Below are 21,749 nucleotides of genomic sequence, written 5' to 3' on the forward strand. Positions count from 1 at the left end.
GATGGCATAAGCAACCACCTGACGGTTGAGCTGACGTATTTGAAACAGTCTTCTGCTGGCCTCCGTAGCAGGCGATGAGTGGTCAAAAATGCGCCTCATAGTCTCTATGAAATCGGCCAATGAGTAACATAGTTCGGTGTCTCTAGACCATTCTGCAGTAGCCCAGGCTGCAGCTCTTCCCGTTAAATGAGACACAATAAACGCCACTTTACCATGCTCAGATAAAAAAGCTGCTGGGTTGTGTTGAAAATGCAGATCACACTGTACCAGAAAGGCTCTGCAATTCGAAGAGTCTCCGGAAAATCTCTCCGGAAGAGCCAGCCGTAACGGGAGGAAACAGCCTGACCTGGGTCGTCAGCTGGAGTATTGACAGGCAAATTCTCAGCTGTGGATGACGTCACCGGAGGAGCAGTCTGTTGAGTGAAAACATTATTCATTTGGGCAACCAGTTGTTGCATCTGTGTAGATAATTCTTCCTGAACCCCGGCCTGGCGTCCTCTCAGCTCTTGTATTTCCGGCTGACTTTGTCCAGTTTTTCCTCGTGATGAAAAATCGTCACGCCCTGTACCGACAGAGCGGCGTGAGCGTTCTTGGGTCGGCTGGGTCCATAATGTGGTCAGTCTGTTCTGTTACGAACTCAGACACTTAGGAAGTAGGACCCAATTGCACGACCGGAGACAGAGATAAAGTATTTGTAAGTACTTTATTTTTCGGTTCTGCAGTGAACAAAATGAAAGCGCTCACGTAGTGAGGATCAAAACTTTTCAAGAGCACAACATAACCCGACCTGATCATGGCAAAAGACCAGACGAACTGACAAGGAACACTGGGAGACAGGGGAATTTAAGCACATGGTAACAAGACACAGGTGGGACCAATCAGGGGCGGGGCTGACACTGATGAGCATAGGAGACAGGTGTGATGACAGGTGAAAACAATCAGGAAGCCTGGAATGAGAGAAAGCGAACATAAATGACATGAACCTCTCTAGCATATCTGTCGGTGCACAACAAATATTCAACCTCAGTGGGTAAAAAAGTCAAACCTGACACATGCAGTCACAGGTCCTATGATTGCACGGTTTGCCCTCAAAATGAATAAACTTGTGACTGATCAAAGCTGATGGCTGCGTGATCATGGCGTGAATGTTTATTTTCTTCAGATTTCATGGCCGTGACTGACGGGCAGTTCGAAAGCGATAAGCACACGAGCCAGCGGAGTTTGGAGACAGAAAGTGCGGATGTACGAGTCTTTGTCTGCGGCATAAAGCCGCAGCCTTCACCGGCTCAGGGGCTGAGGGCGCTTTAGCTTCGGAGTGTGCGTCATCGACTCACGAATAAATATCCGAGAACAGAGCGTACGGTCAGACGTTTCCACATCAATCAAATATAATACCTCCATAAAGATCTGCTTGCATCAAAGCACACCTTGACACCACTGAGCAGGCAGTCCTATGCCGGCTGTGAACCTGCGGCCATTGTGCTTAGCTGACGAGCAGAGGGGAGGAGGAGGAGGAGGAGGAGGCATTTTTACAGTCTCAAGGTTGTGAGAGTAAGCAAGCAAAAAGATGAACTCTGCAGATCAATGTCAAAGTATTAAAGATGATTCTATAGTTGTTGATACATCCATAAAAAAACTCATTAAATTGAAACCTGACTATTAACAATGTCCTTGGTCATCAAAACAACATAACTTCATATCTGTAGCTTTGTCAACTGGTTTATGTCAGCCAATCATGTCGACCAATGGAAAAGTCTGGTTTTGGCTCCGTCTACGGCACTTTTCATTCAAGAAGAATCTCAAGAGTGCTACGGAGCCAGTAGATAGTTAAAAACTAACAATAATGGAACTTAACACAATGTCAAAAAGGCCTTCCTGAATAAAAAGGCCAGTCTTAAGAGGCCAGTGTCTGTGTGGCCCTCACGTGGTCGGGGAGGCCGGTCACCCACGGGGCGGAGATTGGTGTTGGGGACCTGGAGGAGCCAGCTGGTTGTGGATCTGAGGATGCGGGTGGAGGTTTGGGGAGCAACTTGTTCTTGTAGGTACAGAGGTGCATTTCCATTCATGGGTGAGTAGTCTACTACCGGTCTACTTGGGAGTCAATCCAGAACGATCCAGCGAGCCAGTGGAGTGAGTGGAGAACCGGGGTTATGGGATTATATTTCCAGACTCATCAGGATGCTGGCAGCGCTGTTTTCAATGTATTGCAGTTTCTGGATGTTCTTGCCAGTGATCCCAGTGAAGAGGGAATTACAGTAGCCCAGTCTGGAGGAGATAAAGCCGTGGGCGAGCTTCTCTGTATCCAACAGGGTTAAAGTGAAAATAAGATAATCGTCAACTAATCGAGTTGTAAGAAAAGAATGGCTAATAAATCGATATTAACAAATAAACTGTTACGGATGCGTGGTGCGGAGGACCCAAACGCAACCGGAGTTTCTTGAAAAAAAGGCTTTACTTTCAAGACAGGAACACGGACGAACACCACACGGAACAAAAAGGGAGGATCCGACCACAGACAACAGAAGGACACAGATTAAATACACAGGGGAACGAGACACAGGTGGGGACACAGGTGGAAACAATTAGGGCGTGGCTGGAAACAATCAGGAAAGAAACAGACAAGCACAGGGAGGGAAGAGCAGGGAAACAGGAAACGAGACAGGGACTTCAACATAAAACAGGAAACAACTCAAATCCTAACATAAACTAATATCTTTGACATTAAATCAACAACAGTGGGGCAATGTTTTGCAATGCGTTTCACGTGTACTGCATTTTTGTCTCGCATAACTCTACCTACCTATATTTCCCCGACAAAATATATTCAATAAGTCATGCTGCTGATTCTCGTTGCAAGTTCATCGAGGGGCCTCACATGCACATATATAATAATAATAAACAATATACTATATCCTTCCTAAAGGGCTGCGTTTCTATTACACTGGAATGAGAGTGAGATGAATTCCCCATCAGGGAAGATAACAGATGAAATGACATGAATATGAGCAAGTATAATTACATTAAGTTAACCTAATAAACCTTGCAGACATCCTGTAATTAAAATAAATAAAATATGTTTCACATCTTATCTGGCAGATTAATGTCTATGAAACCATCCTTGCAAGGTTCTTGACCAAATAATGTTATCAATATCTACTGGAGGGAAATTACCTTTGCTAAATAAGCATGTTAGATAATACTTCGTAATATTGGGAAACTGCTTCCATTCGCCTGAAGAACATCTCGAATAGTTCAGCGTCTGTTACAAAGCCTGTTGACGGCTGTCATAGCGCCCTCTGGTGGCAACGTGCGTAACTGTGCTATTGAGCGCAGTCGGTAGTGAACGTGATTATCGGCGGGACAGAGGTCAAAGTGCACTTTACTGCTTCCAGGTGGTGTGAGTTGTGCGTGACTGACGACGCGCCAGTGGAACCGGTTACTTCCGACTGGAATGGACATTTATTGAGATTTTCGCGGCGTATCGTCTGATTTTATGAAAGCTAATTTTACAAACGCCAAGCGAATCATCGCGAGGCTTTCTGGAGACAACGCTAGTTTAGCCAGTTTAGACAACATTATTAAGAGATCTCAATAGAAAGACTGTTTGCATTGCACTTTAACGGTCAGGCCAGTATAATGTCCTTCCTGTTCCAAACACTAAAGCATTGGATCACTTCTCACTTTAATTTGTTGACTGTTTCTGCAATGTAAATACATTTAATTATTACCGTGTACATACTTTTATTCTGTCGGTATAAATATTGCTATTATATTTTCTTACTGTTTTTAGACCTTTAGTTTTATTTCTATTACTGCTCACTACTGTGCAGCTGCTGCTGTAATCCTGCAATTTCCCCACTGAGGGACTAATAAAGGATTATCTTATCTTATCTTATCTCATGTAACTTCATTGTTTATTTGTTGAGACTTATAAAAAAATATGTGTACTTCTGGTAATAGCCCATTTAAGTGACCTGCTTACTAGAATTCTCATGAAATGTTGGAACCTTTGTGTTTGTCCTTGAACCACACAACCTTAAACTCGCCATCTCTCTGCCCTTAACGGTGAGCATGCTTTGTGTTCTGAATGGCACCCTAAGGTGAATGAAAGTATCCCACTAACACCTCCAGTCTGACGTGAATGGCCTCTCTATCGTGTAGGCAGGTGTTTTCAGTATTCAGTACCTTGGAACATCATCTGGTGCAGATAATATAGATGATTTGCAACGTAACAACAATAGAGGGACCTTGGAGCTGAGGGTAGAAGGCAGAAAGGTGTCGGAATCTGTACAGTGAATGTTGTGTCATTTCCAAAGCACCAGAATATTACAGTTAATATCTCTCGAATGAAAAGGAAAGGGAAAACAAAGAAACACATTTTCCACATTCAACAAAGAAACCTGGGTAAAAAAAGTGTTCTCATGAGAGCAAACACCCCCGATGCTGCAGCTCTGTATAGAACATCTGCGCTTTACTTTGTTGCTTTATCGATAAACCCCCACCATAAGGCACCCGCTGAACATGTGACGGAACCTAAACTTAAACAGACAATCCACAAGTGTCTATAATAAAAAATTAAAAAAGAACTTATACATTTACCATCCATTTCATGGCAGGAGCTCCAGCCTGAAAGGAAATATGCGAAAAGAAACACGGTCTGTAATGTACATCTCAATTTCCAGTAAAGCGCGGCTTCTTTGCACACAGCCGTGAGAGCTGGAAGTAGAGAGGAGGCCTCCCTGCAGGACTGAGAAGACAAAGGTGAGTGGGGCCAAGCTCAAAGCATCTATAGGCACGGGATCGTGGGTCGTTGTACTTTTGGCAGTGAGAGAAGAGGAATGAAATATTGCGGTCGTAAAAGCAGCGCGTCTACATCGCGGTGTGCACGCCGGCTCTTCTTGAAGCACATGTCGACAGCATCGGCTGCAGCGTGACGCTGGATTGCTGCCACTCGGCTTTCCCCAGCTCGGCGGAGGCCTCCCGAGAGCCCCGGAGCAATCATACCCTGACCCCGACGAAGTGTTCGGGATCTCTCACTCAAAGCCTCCCGGTGAGTGGATGTGGGGGGATTGTTTCAACAAGGCAACGCCACAGGGACGAGGCCGCCGTGATGTTATCAAGAAGCTAGAACTATCCTGCTCCGGGTGACGGGGGACTCGGCCCTCCCAACTATCTCCAGCTGCATGTCAGTGGGCAGCAGGAGAAGCGAGGACGAGAAGGCAGACGGATGCACGTCTCTGATTGTTTGTTCCTCTCAGAAAAGGAGCTGGACTCCACGTGAAGCAACTCGTCTTCATCCTGCTGCCTCGCCGTCTTCCCTTCAGTTCGAGCTCTACTTTATTTTCCGCCCTGCTTTTGCAGCATCACTGCCGCGGCCCTCTCACTCCCTCGTGCTCAGACAGCCTTCCCACCGCTTCCTGCGTATCGACCTGCTTCTTCGACCCTCCGGTGCCTCGACGTCCTGCTTCTCCCTCCGCGTCTCGCTTCATTCCGCTGTTCATCTCAGACCCGTTGGCCTCCTCGGGTCATCAATCCTCTGCAGGTTGCTTTGACCCGTGTGCTCACTCTTCTCCACTTGGGCTGGAGAAGTGGCTGAAATAAAGGCTTTCCATGAAGACATGTTTAACTCGTTTACCGCCACCTTTGATCTGCCCTCACACCCATCCTCAGTAGGGATGGGTTTCATTTTTCTTACAATACCAGTACTTTTAAAACGATACCGAAATGTGCGTTACGTTTCGGTCCTGTCGGCACCGGTCGAAATCCGGTGCTAATATTTCGATACCCGACCTATCCTCAGCGCTGCGTGGACACTTGCAAATTAAAAGACTTTCCTGACCAACAAAACCTCAACATTACATATTCTGAAAGCATAGCCGCGGCATCGACAGCCTCCCGGTTTGTTTCAGTGTGTTCCGGCAGTCGGGTACACACTGCCCCTCCTGGCAAAGCAACACCCCACTGGGCTGAGATGCTGTGCTGACCTGTCAACAGTAAACAACCTGCTCCTCATCTGGACTAAGGCAATTTAACCACTTACACTTGTGAGAAAAGGCCTGCCACGAGCATGCAGCAAGGAGGAGAGTACAAATAGAAGCAGGATGACGGTACGGTAATACTGGGTTTTGTAAATCACAACATATTTGTTTCTTATTAGGTGTGTGTGTGTGTGTGTGTATGCCAACACGGTCTAATTTGTATAGATCAATGGTGTGATGTGTAATCATACCATTTAGAAGCTATTATTTCCATGTATAATCACAAGCTTTGCAAGGTGAAAAATGTACATCCGACACAGGCTGAGCGATCCGTATTCAAAGCTGGGAAACAAAAACAAGACGGCAGCTGTCACTGCGCGCGAAAACATTTGGTGCTCAAATGATTCCAACTGGATCCTCCGGCAGCCGTCAGCTCTGTGATGCGGTGCACTTTGCCTCGAGCTAAATGTTACCAAGAGCCGGTACGCCATGCGGACGTGCAGCAGGTGCACCGTCTTAGCTCAGAAGCCAGCATGAAAAACAATCACCAGAACTAAGAAGTCGTTTCATGACTGAATGAATAATTTACTCCCATCAGCAACCCTGTGGGCAGAATCCTGGGAGAGGATGAACGGGTGAGCAGTGGGGAGATTTGACCCAACGTTGTGGTGAGACTGTTATGACTTGTCTGATAGCTGATTGGCCCACCGGCACACCTCACCAGCAGGGAGAGGAAAAAGGAAGTCCGAGCTCAGTGTAGGTGAGTTTGATTTGCTCCGTGTGAGTGCTGTTCCAGCCCTTGTGTTTTTCTGCACGTGCATCAATCAATCATCTGAATTTGCGTAAGATACTTCATGGAGCGGTTCAAAGTGCTTCACAGATGAGTAACCGGCCAAAAATAAGAGTGTAGCGTGGAAAAAACCCCCGAAAAGACAAAAGTAGTTTAACATTTGACAATTTCAGACCAACGGGGATTAACCAACAAATGTGATAGGAGAATTAAATAAAGTGTCAAATGAAAACTCGATTGAAGAATTAGGATGAAATCAAGTAAAATGACATCATCATTTAGTAATAAAACAATTTAAAAATATATTTCTTTCTGAAAGAAAAACAATAAAGTGTCAAATGAAAACTCGATTGAAGAATTAGGATGAAATCAAGTAAAATGACATCATCATCTAATAATAAAACAATTTAAAAAGATGATATTTCTTTATGAAAGAAAAACAATCTTAACGTAAGTTAATGTATAAATATGTCAACCGCTCAGCAGCTCTCGGATCCAGAGGCAGACGGTTTCATCAGACGGCTCGACGCAGAGCAGCTGAAAGCTAACAGACGTGTGCAGGAGGACCTGAGGGGAAGCACCGGTCCATCCACTGGAAGCATGGCAGACGCATATGCCGGAGCACAACCACGTTCATCATGTGTAAATCGATACAGAAACAGGCAACCAAGAGGAGGGTTTAATAACTGGTCTAATGCGTTCTCTCCTTCTGATCCTGGTCAGCACGTTTCTTGTTGGCTTCAGTTACGTCTGAGGGAATTACATTTTGCGTGTGTAGCTTGTTTTCTGTTCATGAGTGGACACGCATCACACTGCACCAGCTTAGATCACCTCCTCAGTGAATCAGCAAAGGCCAACCGAACGCTTCACTGTGGCGTCACCTGCCGCCTCACCACTAAGCCGTGTGTGTTTCCCCGACTGACGGTGCAGCTGCATTCAACCATCTGCACCATATTATTCCATAATGGACAGTTCGGTCTGTAGAATTAATTTCATCTTTAGGAACCATACAAGTGGCCGTCGGCGTAGAACTGCATAGACCCGGAGAAGCAATTACGGTCTGTGCGCGAACAAAATCATTCCGTGCATCTCATGCTCTTCCTCTTCGCCCAAATTGATCCTGAAACCAACAGACTTCCGCCTTGAGGAAGAGTGGCTCAATCTAATCTCCCAAAGGCAGCGCAGATGGACGAGAAGAATAGTGAGAGTGTGATGTTTCTGTGAGCTGCACTGAACGGAATTGTGTGAGGCTTAAAACCTCATTTGGCACAGATTGAACGACACTGAAACACAAACACGAAAACATTGTATTATGTACAATTTATCACACTTATATCCTTAATTTAGTGTTTTGTTCCCTCCGGCCTGGTAGGATGAATTGGGCACATTTCCATTGACTCGATGATCTCATCTTCGTGAAGCACCCTGCAGCGTTTGGCATCCTTCCCGACTTCACTTTATTTTCGTTTGAGCTGTGGCCCGATCGTCTCTCGTGTCGCATCTTTAATGTATCCTTACCTCCAAGAGAGATGCCTCTTACTCCATTTGTTCTGAGGGTTCAAGCCGCGTTTCCTGCGGCCCATTGACCCCTCCGCCTCGGAAACATCTGGCAGGGAACATCTGGGTGTCTTCATGAGACCCATCGTGTCTTGGTCTAGAGGGAAGAGGACAGGTAATTGGGATACATACGAATGGGGGAACATCAATTACACTGAATATTAATACAACACCGTAAATAGGACCTCATTACATCCGTTTCACGACAGCTGGTAAAGTTGAACGCCTCATTACAGATTATGTTCACCGTGAACGCGGCGGAAGACATCAAACACCACGGCTCAACGACCGCAAATTAATATTTCAGGAGCTGTAACTCACCGCACGCGCTCATATGCACACATATGCGCATGTGCAAGAGAGCCCGTTTAGGCCATAAATCACACGGGCTCCGTGCGATCCCCTCTCACACGCATCATCACGCTCCCTCTCGAGCGCCGCGGTCGGGGCCCATAAATTATACTCGCTCACACACACAGCCGCCATCGTCATAAAACCCATTCACACAGTACGATGCGTTCTCCCCTCTACAGGTGTGTACATGAGATGGAGCAGTGGTGTGTGTGATGGAGAAATTACATTGTTTGTAGACGAGAATTGCTGTGTGTGTGTGTGTGTGTGTGGCTGACAATATACCGTTTGTGTGAGAAATGATCTATAAGAGAGGATAGAAGTTGGTATGCTAATCAATACAGTACTATACATATACAACGGCCATCAATCACATGGCATGTCGTACTGTCACTCTGCTGTGGGCCTGCGTGTGTGTGTGACATCAAGTGTGATTCATGTTCACAAAGTGTTACAAGAGGGGGGGGGGGCATCTGTGGGATCTCATGCACTCCAAGACAAAAGAGCTGGAATACATTTTACCCGTCAAACGTTGGATGGGCTGCTTTGTCAGCATGATTGAGTCCAACTGCCAGTTTCTGAAGCCATATTCGGTCCGTGTGTTGCTTGGATGCGCTTGGTGCGCTTTATATTTTCTTCCCCAGGTATACTAAGTCACTCCCTCACTCTCCCATACCGTGGGAAGTGAAAGGCACACGCAGCGCCTCCATGCATCCAGAGTGCCAACACAATCGTCCCGTTTCAGCACCAGCACACACGGCCACATACCCCAGACTCCGGTCTCCTTCAGCCCTCCGTACTTCTGCATGGCTTTGATGGCCTTGGTCAGGGCCTCCGTGGTCTGAAGCTGACCAGTCACTGGATCAGGGGGCGGGAGGTAGCCAAACTTACTCAGCCAGTCCTGGAGGGGAAACAGCAGACACAGAGGTCAAGGGTCAACCCGAGCATTTCAAGGACTCCAAGTAGCCCAACGCCGCCGAGAGGTCGTCGAGATACGATCTGCTACACATGTGCATATGTACGTTCAGGTTATGTGAGAGTGGCTGACCGCATACGTTTGTACACATATCTAACGTTACAGCGAGGAACCGCCGTCTGTGTGCACTCTGCATGTCTCGAGAACAGCTCAAAGGCCCACTTGACGGGTGTATTGCTGGAGACTCAAGGGGGGGGGCAGTGTCGAATGTTGCAATTTAAGGAAAACGTGACACAATACGTGATACACAATACTGATGGAATTTGGATAAACAAGCACACAGCGGGGGAAGAGCTGCAGGGCTCTGCTGTCCAGTCCACAGCGGGCAGCGCCTCATCGACCGCAGTTCACCTTTGCTGCATGAATCAGTTACCGAGCATTTACCTTTTTATTGAAGGAAAAAGAACGCGAAAAAGGACAAGTTTAACTAATACCGTTAACAATGGCTCTGTTCTATTTTGGTGATCCTGTGAGATCCGTCATTTCATTATTTGCATCGGTGCTTTTCTCTCTGCGACATGTCAAAACGGCCATTTTCAGTTATTCCCCTGTATTTTGATTCCTGTTGGAATTCTTTTGCAAAATGATCATTTTGTTTGGATCATGACGGTATCATGTACGAGCAAATACTAAGTTGGGTCAAGAAAGATTTGTCCAGCTTGGCTGGTTAGGCTCTTTCCTTTGGTTGCCAAATATGGTTTGGGATCTCTCTCTCTCTCTCTCTCTCTCTCTCTCTCTCTCTCTCTAACAGAAAGGGGACAGTTTACAGATGACCTCAAGTATCAATCGGGATTCTGAGAAATAAAAAATAAATGCTTGATTATATACAGAAAGCAGAGGGCTAAGAATGTGTGTCTGAATAACAACTGGCACAATAAACTTTATGATACCAGAGTCAGGTTTCAAAATGGACTTCGATTTTATATTTTATGTGTACACCATAACGACTCCCTCTGTTTATATACAAAACCCATCTTTTATTAAATGTCATGGACACAACCTCTTTTCATAAAAACATAAGCAACCGTCGATGTGACGATGTCCTCTTTTATCTGCGCTGACGTCAGCCGGTTGAAACTCGGGTCCGAGGGCAGGAAAAAGGCTACAAACATAAGGAGAAAAAACAAATTAACGATGGAACAAAATGTGGCCGTAAACCGTGAAGATCAAAATAAATGGCTGATTCTGGAGTCTGACCAGCATCAAAGGCTCGGCCCGATGCCGTCAACACGTTGTGTTAAAGGAAATGGGATTGAGGGGCAGGTTCTGCTGAGCTGGAGGATCTAGCAAAGCACTTTAAAAAGGTTCAAAATCCACCCGACACTTTTCAGTGTCAGCATACTGAACGTTTTGACAAGATGTAAAGAAAAATACATCAAGATAAGCGGCTATATTGATCCGTGTTGTCGAAATGTGCACGTCAGTCTGTTCCTGTCTTCAGGGCAGCAGCACAGGGTCAGCGACAGGAAACTGCCCCTGCAGCGGCTACACATTCAGCTTCTTGCTCAAGGACCATCTCGCGAGCGCCCAGACCCAGAAGGATGATTTCACCTCATAACCCTGCTGCTGCTTAACAAATATTATTTTGTATGATATAATTATTTTTTAAAACCGTATACGGTCCAGAAAAGAAAAATGTGGATGTAACAGCAAGGGGAGAACTGACTTGGTTTCACACAAATGCAAAATGAAAACATGATAAAAAGTATTATTCTACCACACTCGGCTTTATGCTTCGTGGGGCCCTTTGACGAAAACTAGGCAACGTCGTCACACACGTTAGGGCCGACTCTACTTAGATAGCAGCAATCAAAAGTGCCGTCCTTGACGCTTTCAAACCGGCAGCTTTCAAACACAGTTTTTTTTTATCAGAATATGGTGGCAGCTCGTTTCTTTAGAGAATGGAGAGATATTTACAGTACACAGTAGGTGGCATACCTTGCAACAATTAGCAGCATGTTAAACCACAATTACGTGTTAGATGCCCGGAATGCTCGGAACACATGTTCTGATGTAAAATGCATGACACTGATGGCCACAGTTGATTACAATAGATCTTTAAAGAAGGAGAAGAGAGAAAGTGTAGAGCAAAAAGAGGGGAAACATCTTGCTCTCATGCAGAAAGAAAAGGCTATGTATATATACAGTGTATATATATATATATATATATATATATATATTCAACTTCTTCTAATATTCATGTATCCTCAAATGAGAGGCATGTTTTTAGAAAACCTGCTCCGCCAGCTGTTTTTTGCCCTGAACGATCAAATCGCTGCTTTGTACAGTAGTAATCTGTCGTGTTTCAGCTGCTCTGCTGTGGTCGGCACAAAAGTTTCCTGAGGTGTCTTGTCCAAGTGGAACGGAACCAGAAAAGAGCCGATTCGACAATCGAGTAAACATCTGGCTCAACATCTTAAAAGGACTCGCTCGTGTCACTGAAAAGGGTTCTTTGAGAAAAGGAAGCCGCCGTAAACAGAGGAATAATCGTCTTTGACACATTATCACTGGGTACAAGAGATGTGTATAAACGACGCTTACTCACTTCGAACCGCTTCTTGTTTCGTTTTACTGCGTCCACAACAAATATTCTCTGTATAATAGATAATGTACGTCGTTGTGGGTCCAGATGCCACGGGGTTGAACTGAGGCTGCGATGTCACATGGATGTCATGTGACATGCCACAGCAGGGCCAACACGGGCATCCAAGTTCATCACGGTCACGTTTCAACAAGTGTCTCACAGACATTCTAGTGAGCCGGAGTGAACAGTACCAGGGTCCCGACTGATGTTGTTAATGACGCCTGTGCTTACCCAATGCAATGACATGGGGTCATCGGACCCTATGAGACGGCATAGATCCTATCTGCCTGATGGATCATTGAGGTCTGGGTCGTGGAATTCCTGCTCCTGACTACGCCACTGTCCTGTTGAGACTCCGCCCACTGTTGAGACTCCGCCCACTCCTCCTCCCCACCGCCATCTGCCTGATGGATCGTGGAGGTCTCCATCGTGGAATATGCCTACTATGAACTATTCATACACTCTGTCATATTCATTGAATGTATTTTAACTCTAAATCTGTCCTTCTGGTCACATGACATCTATTGCACCTGTCCATCCTGGAGAGGGATCCTCCTCTGTTGCTCTCCTGCAGGTTTCTTCCCTTTTTTTCCCCCTGAAGGGTTATTTGGGAGTTTTTCCTGGTCCGATGTGAGGTTTTGGGGCAGGGATGTCTATGTGTACAGATTGTAAAGCACTCCGAGACAAATTTGTAATTTGTGAAATTGGGCTATACAAATAAACTGAATTGAATTGAATGTCAAAATGGCGGCTCTGAAAAAGATCCATCTGCTGTTGGTGCTTTGTCAAAAGTTAGGAGCCAATTCATCCTGAGGGGAACATAAATGTACGCACACAATGGTATGGCAATCCATCAAATTGAAACTATTAAGATTTTTTTTTAAAGAACGTTATGACCATGAATGTGGAAAGGTCAGGATACCCAACTGAAACAATATGGGATTCATCCTCTGGGCACTTTGAATGTACCAGACTGCAGTATCTGCAGTGCAGCGCCTCAAGAAACTGTCTTTATGTTCAACATTTCTGCCGTGCACAAGTGAGGCCCAATGCCAGCGTCACATGCAGCACAAGTTCAACCTTTATTCAACAAAGTGTGGAAAGTACTCGTGTGGAGTTCAGGAAAAGGCTGGCACTGAATGAACAAAAGCGTGTCATTGGACCTGATCTGGAGTTTTTCAGAATCGTCAACATTCAAGGTTGTCCAAGAAATCAATTGTGTGTGTGTGTGTGTGTGTGTGTGTGTGTGTATTTGTGGACACACAGCAAGGTCTTTGTCCTACGCTGTCAGAAATCCCTGAACTCATCTGTCTAACTGTCAGGAGTGCTTGCTGCTCAGAAAGGTGACCGTACAGCGAGTGTCAGCGTGTGAGTGAGTGAGTGAGTGAGTGAGTGAGTGTGGAAGCAAAAAAAGAACGTAACCCCACAAAACAAGGTGAGGGGGGATAGAAAAAAAGGGAAGGCGATGAAAGACAGTCGGGGAGATGGAAGCAGACCTCGGAGGAGGAGGCCGTCTTGAGTCTTGAGATCGGCTCGTCCTCAAGGGAGCCGTTTGTCGTACAGCCTTGTAAACATCAAACCCGACCACTGACTCGGACTGCACACACCACGGGAGAGGGAATCAGAGTCATGCATGAGCTGTCTGAAAAACAGACCAAAACAGACAATATTAAGTTCCTGTGAGCACTTAAGTGCTGTTCTCCAGTGTAGAAACATGTTCCCTGATTTAATCCGACAGCAGCCAATGTTTTACATGAAGGCCAAAAGACACCCACTTTTCTAACAGCCAATATGTAAGCCAAAATGTGCAAGTATTTGCGAGGAGAAGACACACTCGAGGTTTAACACGACACATGTAGACTCACCACGCAGAGAAAAAAGGCCAAAGCGGAATTAATCAAGTAGAAATAATTGAGAAAAGCGCTTAAATTCAAAAGACGGGGATTTTATCGACCGTTCTGAAGAACACAAAAAGTAATATCCGTCTAGTTTTTGAGAGTTTAATGATGAAGATCCTGGCCAAAATCATTGGTATTGAGAAAACTATTAAAGCTTTGTAATCTATTGTGCAAGCATCAATTTAGACTGGCTCCTTTACAAGTAATGAAAAGAGTCCCGTGTAGCAGAGAGGGACCCGTCATCTTAAAATAAATACTTCAACCACAAAGGGACTATTTGAATATCGACTACTGTGTTACCTCAAAGTCTTCAAGAAAACCTCCTTTTTCTCGCAGGAGAATGTGGCAGCTTTTGCACCAACTGCATTTATTGGTTTATGGTTTGCATCATCAACCGATACGTTAGTGAACTGGTATCCACGTAGAAATAAAAGAAGGGAAAAAATCAAATATATTATGCAGCACCATCTAGAAAGTCGAAGCGGATTTCTATGGAGCACAACTCGGCATTGTTCTCTAATTGGAGTCGGCCGCTATAATTGGCACAAATTCATCATCATTTCACTCATCGCTGGCTTTGTGTCTCGCACACATGGGCCGGGTCATTTCTCTCTGTCAACGTCTTCACGCTGACCGCACGACAGAAAGATGCCAAGAACGTGAACCACAAAGACAACCGGTCTTTCTATTCCACCCGCAGCTGGATGAAAGGGGGTCGAGTGAAGGCAGCAGGGGAGGGACGGAAAAGATGAAGCGGATCTCGTCAGCCGGTCCTCCTGATCGCTCACACGAGTCAGCTGGACAAAAGAGAGGTCTCACACCAGAAAGAGGACGTTGGCGGTGTCGGAGGGAGACGAGGATGTGAAGACAGCCGACACGGGGCCATACAACCCACCGCTCCATTGGGATGACAGTGATGCGCCTGTACTGAAGCAGAACCAGAACCGGGCTCAGCGTTGCTTACATTTGCTCTCACTGTGCGGTTGGGATTCGTTTCTGCCTCCTAATGAGAGACTTTGATCTCCCCCAAGTTGTTATCATGTAGAAATGAGGCAGCACACGGAGGACCTTCTGCCGATGAGCGAATGTGGAATACATAAACACAGAATCAGTGTATCGCACAAACAGATTTCTTTTGTTATTCACTTAATATCCTGAAAAGAACCTAATTTATTTGTCCCGGTGTCACCGTATCTTATGATTATTAATATTACAAATCAAACCACTTCTGACTCTTATGCAGAACACAAAATGGTTATTATTTCTAAACAAGTTGAGTGGAAGAAACACAGCAAACTGATAATGAGAGTGATTATGGAACATAATTATGATCCTCGTCACTCTGCATACTTTTGAAGTTGGAGTTTAAGTGACATAATTATATATTCCCCATCACTCAGCATACTGCTTCACTGAGAATGGCACACTTTAATTGTACACTGCTTTTCACACGGCCGCACACTGTACACATACAAAAGCCAGCCTTGCAATATTAAAAGCTTTTTTTCTTGTACTAATGGCTCAGAGAACCTTGGAACCTTCTTTTTCGGTTGCAAGATTAACATAAAAAAACTGAAGGGTCACAAGAAAATGTCCAAGTTCCAGTGAGAAATAAAAAAAATAAAAAAAATGAAATCAAAAACACTTTTATTCTGACACCCTGGACATTATTCATGCACCGACGACAGGCGGCTGCGAGTAGACAAGTGTTACTTAAAAGTGGAAATCTATAAAGGAACCACTGCATTATGAGCCACTTAAGTTAACTAATGCAGCCGTCAGTACAAGTGTCACTCTTTGAAGCATCCCAGAATATGCAAAGCAAGAAGTGTCTTTCATCCAGAGTTACAAGTCTTTAATAACGCTCCAATGGAGTCCGCCACAGTAAACAACTAATCCAGATTGAATTTCATCCACACATCTTTTTAAAAAGGGAGGGGAAAATCAATCCATACATGATTCTGAGTTAAGTCCTGGTTTAATGTAATGGTTCTTACATGTACGCATGCACACGTTTCCAGCCTGTCACACACTCAGACAAATTGGCAACGGGTATTAAAGTGGGTATTAATTCATCCACGGTTCGGTTGGATCCATTTCGTGCTACATTATCTGTGAAAGTAATAAATGTGTTTGCTCTGAGACGTGTGAGCGCTGGTCACTGTCATCCCACCCGACACTGAGGACCACAGCAGGTAAACGGCTACACACACATCTCTGGTTTGGTTTCTCCATCTCTTTATTCACTTCCTTCATTCTTTTTCTGCCAGTATTCGAACGCTTCACTTACATTTCTCTTCATGGACACACGGCCTTTGTCCCTGCCTGTTTGGGCAATGCCTGATACACACCGGCCCGGTCAGATGACAAATAAGAGTGAGACAGAAATGAGAGAATAGAAGAAAAAGTAAATTAGCATGAACAATGCGACACGGAGAAGTTGCCTAAAAACAGCCCTTGAACAGATCGCTCTGTTTAGTTTTTTTGACTCGTCTCCTTTGTCCTCCTGTTTCGTATTTAAGTGTTTCCGACATGATGCAACACATCCTGTCAAGAGGGGACGAACTCTCTTCCCCCGACAGGTCAAAGTTCACCCTGCCGTCCCTTCGGCCTCTATATAAAGCTCAAATCAGTCGCATCCTCCTCCCTGGCCTGACAAAACCCTCCTCTGTTTGTCTCCCCGACGACCAGCTGCGGAGTCCCTTCGACCCCGGCCTCATTGACGGGGAATGAGTCACCGCGGGACGTTTAACCCCGGGACCTCACCGCCTCTCAGAGGCCGACGGAGTAGCAGTGGCCGCTGCTCAGTGTTTACATTGTTCCGCAATGCCTCTGGGAGGAGAGGCAGACCTTTATTGCCCCGTCTGCTGGCGGGTTCTGAAGCAGTGAAGTACTAATACAAAGCAGCAGCACTTCACAGGAGACCGACGAAGGCCTTTTGAGGATTATCCTGGAGACGTATCAAACGACTCGATCCGTCCAGCCTAATGAGAAATCTTTAGGAGCGGCACCCGAGTGATCAAATGACTTATCGTGCTTACGCTCAGACAGGAGCGAGTCAAAGAGGGGACTGACTGATTTCTGTCACGATTTGGCTTCTTTTAAAAGTCTGGACATTGTGTCAGTGATTGTTTGGGTAAAGCATTTGGGATTGTTAAGCGTTTTATAATATTTGGTTGAAATGTCTACCGTCTTTGTGAAAAGGTGGAACATTTGCAAAGCTCATTCTTTACTTCATTTAAATAATGTTGCTGCGTTTGTGCGAGCGGTACTTTCATCAACCGTCAGCCTGTTGCTGGCTGAAGAGATACACCAGCAAAGTAAATAAGGGAGGAATTTACATCCACAGTGAAAAGGTGCAGAGAAAAGCGATGCACGGAAAGCAAACTCAATCCACGACAGCTTTACTCTCGTCATTTGCATTCTCGAGACATGCCGGACGACGGTGGTGTAACATGATTAATATATACAAAGTGCATGTACTTGTTTACAAGAAAGCAGCAGCTGCAAAAGTAATCTAAAACAAAAATATAAATCAAAAATCTCAATGTGACATATTGCTTCCTATGGATATATGTCTCCACAACCGCTGCCAATGAGCAAACCGCTCTGGAGCGCTCTGTAAGTTTATCGCTTTCTTCAGTAAAAAGAGATAAAAAATACTTTTTCATTCTTGGTTATATTTTTTTACTTGATTTCAAAATGCATTATAGCAGTTTGATAAATGTAAATATTGTACGTCATTATTGACAAAATCTGTATATTAAAACAAATACACGGTCTGCATGAAAGAAAGATTGAAAGATGGTCGTGTTGAAAAAGCATCAAAGCATTCGGCTCCTGCAGAAAGTCTCCAAAGAACCTCCACCCGTTCTGTGTCACATCCGTCAACACAAAACCTTCTGCTCTCAGCCAAGGAGATCTCTCCGTGACACCCGGGGAGCGTGTGCAACATGCCGTCATTCTCCGAAGCCGTTTGAGCGGCTTTCCTTTTCATATCGCTGGCTTATTCGGAGGAATCGTAGTACTTAGAAGCCTTAAACTGGAATGACATAACAGGCGGGCAAGGACAGCCTGTGTGTCTGACTGAGTAGCTCATCAACACTGAAGCCCCTCGACAGACTTTTGAAAAGCTAACGCACTTTTTTTAAAGAAAGGAAGGATTCGCTCTCACCTGTGCGCCAGTCTTTCACCTCCCCGGGGATGATAAAGCAGGGATGGGCTGCACAGCCTTTTAGAACATGTTTAATTATCACACCACCAAAAAACAACCAGATAATCATGCCCGAGCCTCGATATCATCTGTTTTACTGTGATGCCTTTCCACCTGTTGGCTAACGGGACCAGAGAGAGCGAGAGAGCCAGACTCTCTGGTATGAACTGGACTCTGCGCCAGAGAGCCGGAGACGTCTGTGATGAAACACGTTGCAGACGGCTGCAGGTCTCTCAGTCCACGTTCCGCACGGTGATGAGTTCAAAACAAGGTTGAATGAGCAGAATGAGAGCCAGGGGACATCTCCATCGTCAACAGTTGGACAAGGATTTTCCATTTCTAGTCTTTGGTGTTTATCCAAACAACAATACAATTTGTGTTATCATCTGTGCGTGGTTATATCTCCTGCCGCCGCGCAGCAGAAGAGTGCATCTGCTTCATCCGGTTGAAATTCATGACCATTTTATTACCTTCGCATTGAAAATGCGGAAGGTTATATTTTGATCGCCGTGTATTTATTTATTTATTTGTATGCGTGTTACTCGCAGAACTCAAAAAGTATTTAACCGAATCGCATGAAATTTGGTCGGATGATTGGTTATTATCCGGGGACCATTTGATTATATTTTGGGATCAATCGGGTCAAAGGTCAAGAAAAGGTCAAAATCTTCTTTTTACCATAGCACGGTCAATTTTTATCCAATTGGCATGCAACTAATGCCAAAATGTTCATAATTCAATGCCCAATCTTGTGATATGCGAAGGTATGCGCTCTACCGAGTGCCCGTTCTAGTTTGTTTAGGTTTTTGAAGACCCTAAAAGCATATGGCATGCAAGACAGCCAATAAGAACAATAGCTAGCTGTCTGCAATGCAACTTCACAGGGAATGAATGTTTTAAACTGCTCAACACAAATAAGTGAATTTAATAATCCTCAAACACAAACTATTTGGTTTCATTCTTCCATATTGCTTGGCGCCACGCTAATTAATTCCAACTTACATTCACCCAATACGACTTATAAGTAGAGTCCAACATCTGATTGTGCTGTCAGTTTTACAAACACAATACTATAATCCTAATGCAGATGACAATAATTGGCTTAAATTTGGAACTCCCTCCTCTCCAAATCGATCTCCCGTTCCTCTCCTCAGAATGGCGCTTGTTTCACTTCATTGCTCAGTCTGGAAAAAGTAATAGGTCAACAACTCACAAGGACCCTCGTGTCCAAGTATACAGCAGCTGCACAGTCTGCATTTTTTAATGAATTAAAATACTTTACTCTATCCTACCCAGCCCGCCCGGAAGCTGTTGCTGCCTCGGAGTGTTTGACACAGAGTGAGAAACGGAAGCAGTAGTGCTGCGTGTGCACCACACCGACAGCACATGTTGACCCCCGGGTCACCCTTAAACAGAGTGGTGTGTGCGTGTGTGTGTGTGTGTTTGTGTGTATATGTGCATGTAAGAGGCATTCACACGACCAAGCATGATGTCAGAAAGGGTAATAAAGACCAGCTGAGAGGAAAATTGGAAAAAGGAGCGTCAATAACGGAGGATGGCTGGAGGGACTGTGCGGCGCGGTATTGACTGTTCACGTCTTAGAACTTCTGGACCAATATTAGTGGGATGCAGGCGTTGATTTTCTTTGAAATTATCAATATTTATTTATTAAACATGTGCTGGAGCAAATCACAGGGAGATATATTTTCTGAAGAGTTGGTGGAGCCCAAATTAGAGGAGCAATATTGAGGAAACAAAGTGAATATTTCCTGTTTTCAACACATTGTTTCTCAAGGGGCAACAATTAAAATGCTGCAACTGCTGCGAATATTCAGCATTTCCCTTTATTTAAATCACATTGCACTTCATTTGCAATCTTTGCTATTCTTTGTTCTACCGACCGCCCCGACGCTGTGGCACGTCTAAAGATTCAAACTGAGTGAACGCGCCATACGGTACCTAAAGTAACTTTTGCATCCATCACATTCACAGAAACATGACGGGCGAACGTTGAAACCTTCATAAGCCTACAGACCGATCTCTAACCTCCCCTTCCTCTCCAAGATCCTTGAGAAAGTGGTCGCAAATCAGTTGTGCGACTTTCTACATCATAATAGTTTATTTGAGAAATTTCAATCAGGATTTAGAAAACACCACAGCACCGACACGGCACTGGTGAAAATTACAAATGACCTCTTAATGGCAGCAGATAAAGGACTCCTCTCTGTCCTGGTCTTGTTAGACCTTAGTGCTGCATTCGACACCATTGACCATGACATCCACATCCTGTTACAGAGACTGGAGCAGTCGATTGGCATTTTCAGGTAAATTTAAATTTTGGTTTAAATTATCAGATCGATCTCAGTTTGTATTTAAACTATGACGCCTCGATAACCACCAACGTTAATCACGGAGTTCCACAAGGTTCTGTGCTTGGACAATTTTATTTACCTTATACATGCTTCCTTTGGGCAATATTATCAGGAAACACTCCATAAACTTTCATTGTTATGCAGATGACACTCAACTATATTTATCGATAAAACCAGAGGAGAGCAACCAACTCTGTAAAATTCAAGCATGTCTTAAAAACATGAAAACATGGATGAACTTCTTGATGTTAAACTCAGACAAAACCGAAGTAATTTAATCGGCCCTGAGCACCTCAGAGATCAATTATCTGGTGATGTGGATTCTGGCATCCAAGACCACTGTCCCTGGCATCCAACACCACTGTAATTTGATCGGGACTTGTCCTTTAACTCCCACGCAAAAAGCTCTCAAGGACTGCATTCTTTCATCTACGTAATATTTCAAAAATCAGGCACATCTTGTCTCAAAAGATGCAGAAAAATTGGCAAATTGGTTCACGTCAACTTGAGACTGGATTACTGCAACTCCTTATTATCAGGCTGCTCTAATAAATCTTTAGGTCCCTCCAGTTGATCCAGAATGCTGCAGCTCGTGTTCTCACTAAAACTAAGAAAAAGAGATCACTCACTCCTGCACTAGCTGCTCTGCACTGGCTCCCAGTAAAATCAAGAATCACTTTTAAAATTCTTCTCTTAACCTACAAAGCCTTGATTGGTGATGCTCCATCATATCTAAGGAGCTTGCCTCTCACTAAATGCGGGACTACTCACTAGAGAGCTACGCCACTAAATGCGGAGGTTCCTAGAGTCTTAAAAAGTAGAATGGGAGCCAGAGCTTTATCAAGCTCCTCTTTATGGAACCTCTTTATGGAACCAGCTTTTTTCAGTCCAGGAGGCAGACACAGTCACCTCGTTTAAGAGTAGACTTAAGACCTTCCTCTTTGACAGAGTTAGGGCTGAACCAGGTTCACCTGGTCCAGCCCCTTGATATGCTGCTATAGGCTTATAGCTGCTGCCGGGGACGTTTTAG

General features: G+C 44.8%; 1 protein-coding gene across 1 annotated transcript in view; it reads right to left on the reverse strand.

The window, feature by feature from the left end:
- LOC130205614 (matrix metalloproteinase-17-like) overlaps window positions 1-21,749 on the reverse strand; it is a 71,397-nt gene that overhangs the window by 23,673 nt on the left and 25,975 nt on the right. Inside the window, exons 2-3 of the mRNA XM_056433093.1 lie at window positions 9,445-9,577; window positions 8,287-8,422 (exon numbers count right to left, since the gene is read on the reverse strand). Of these exons, the coding sequence (XP_056289068.1) occupies window positions 8,287-8,422; window positions 9,445-9,577 (269 nt within the window). The remainder of the gene's footprint in view (window positions 1-8,286; window positions 8,423-9,444; window positions 9,578-21,749) is intronic.

Source organism: Pseudoliparis swirei, chromosome 15 (genome assembly GCF_029220125.1).
Source record: "Pseudoliparis swirei isolate HS2019 ecotype Mariana Trench chromosome 15, NWPU_hadal_v1, whole genome shotgun sequence".
NCBI lineage: Eukaryota > Metazoa > Chordata > Actinopteri > Perciformes > Liparidae > Pseudoliparis > Pseudoliparis swirei.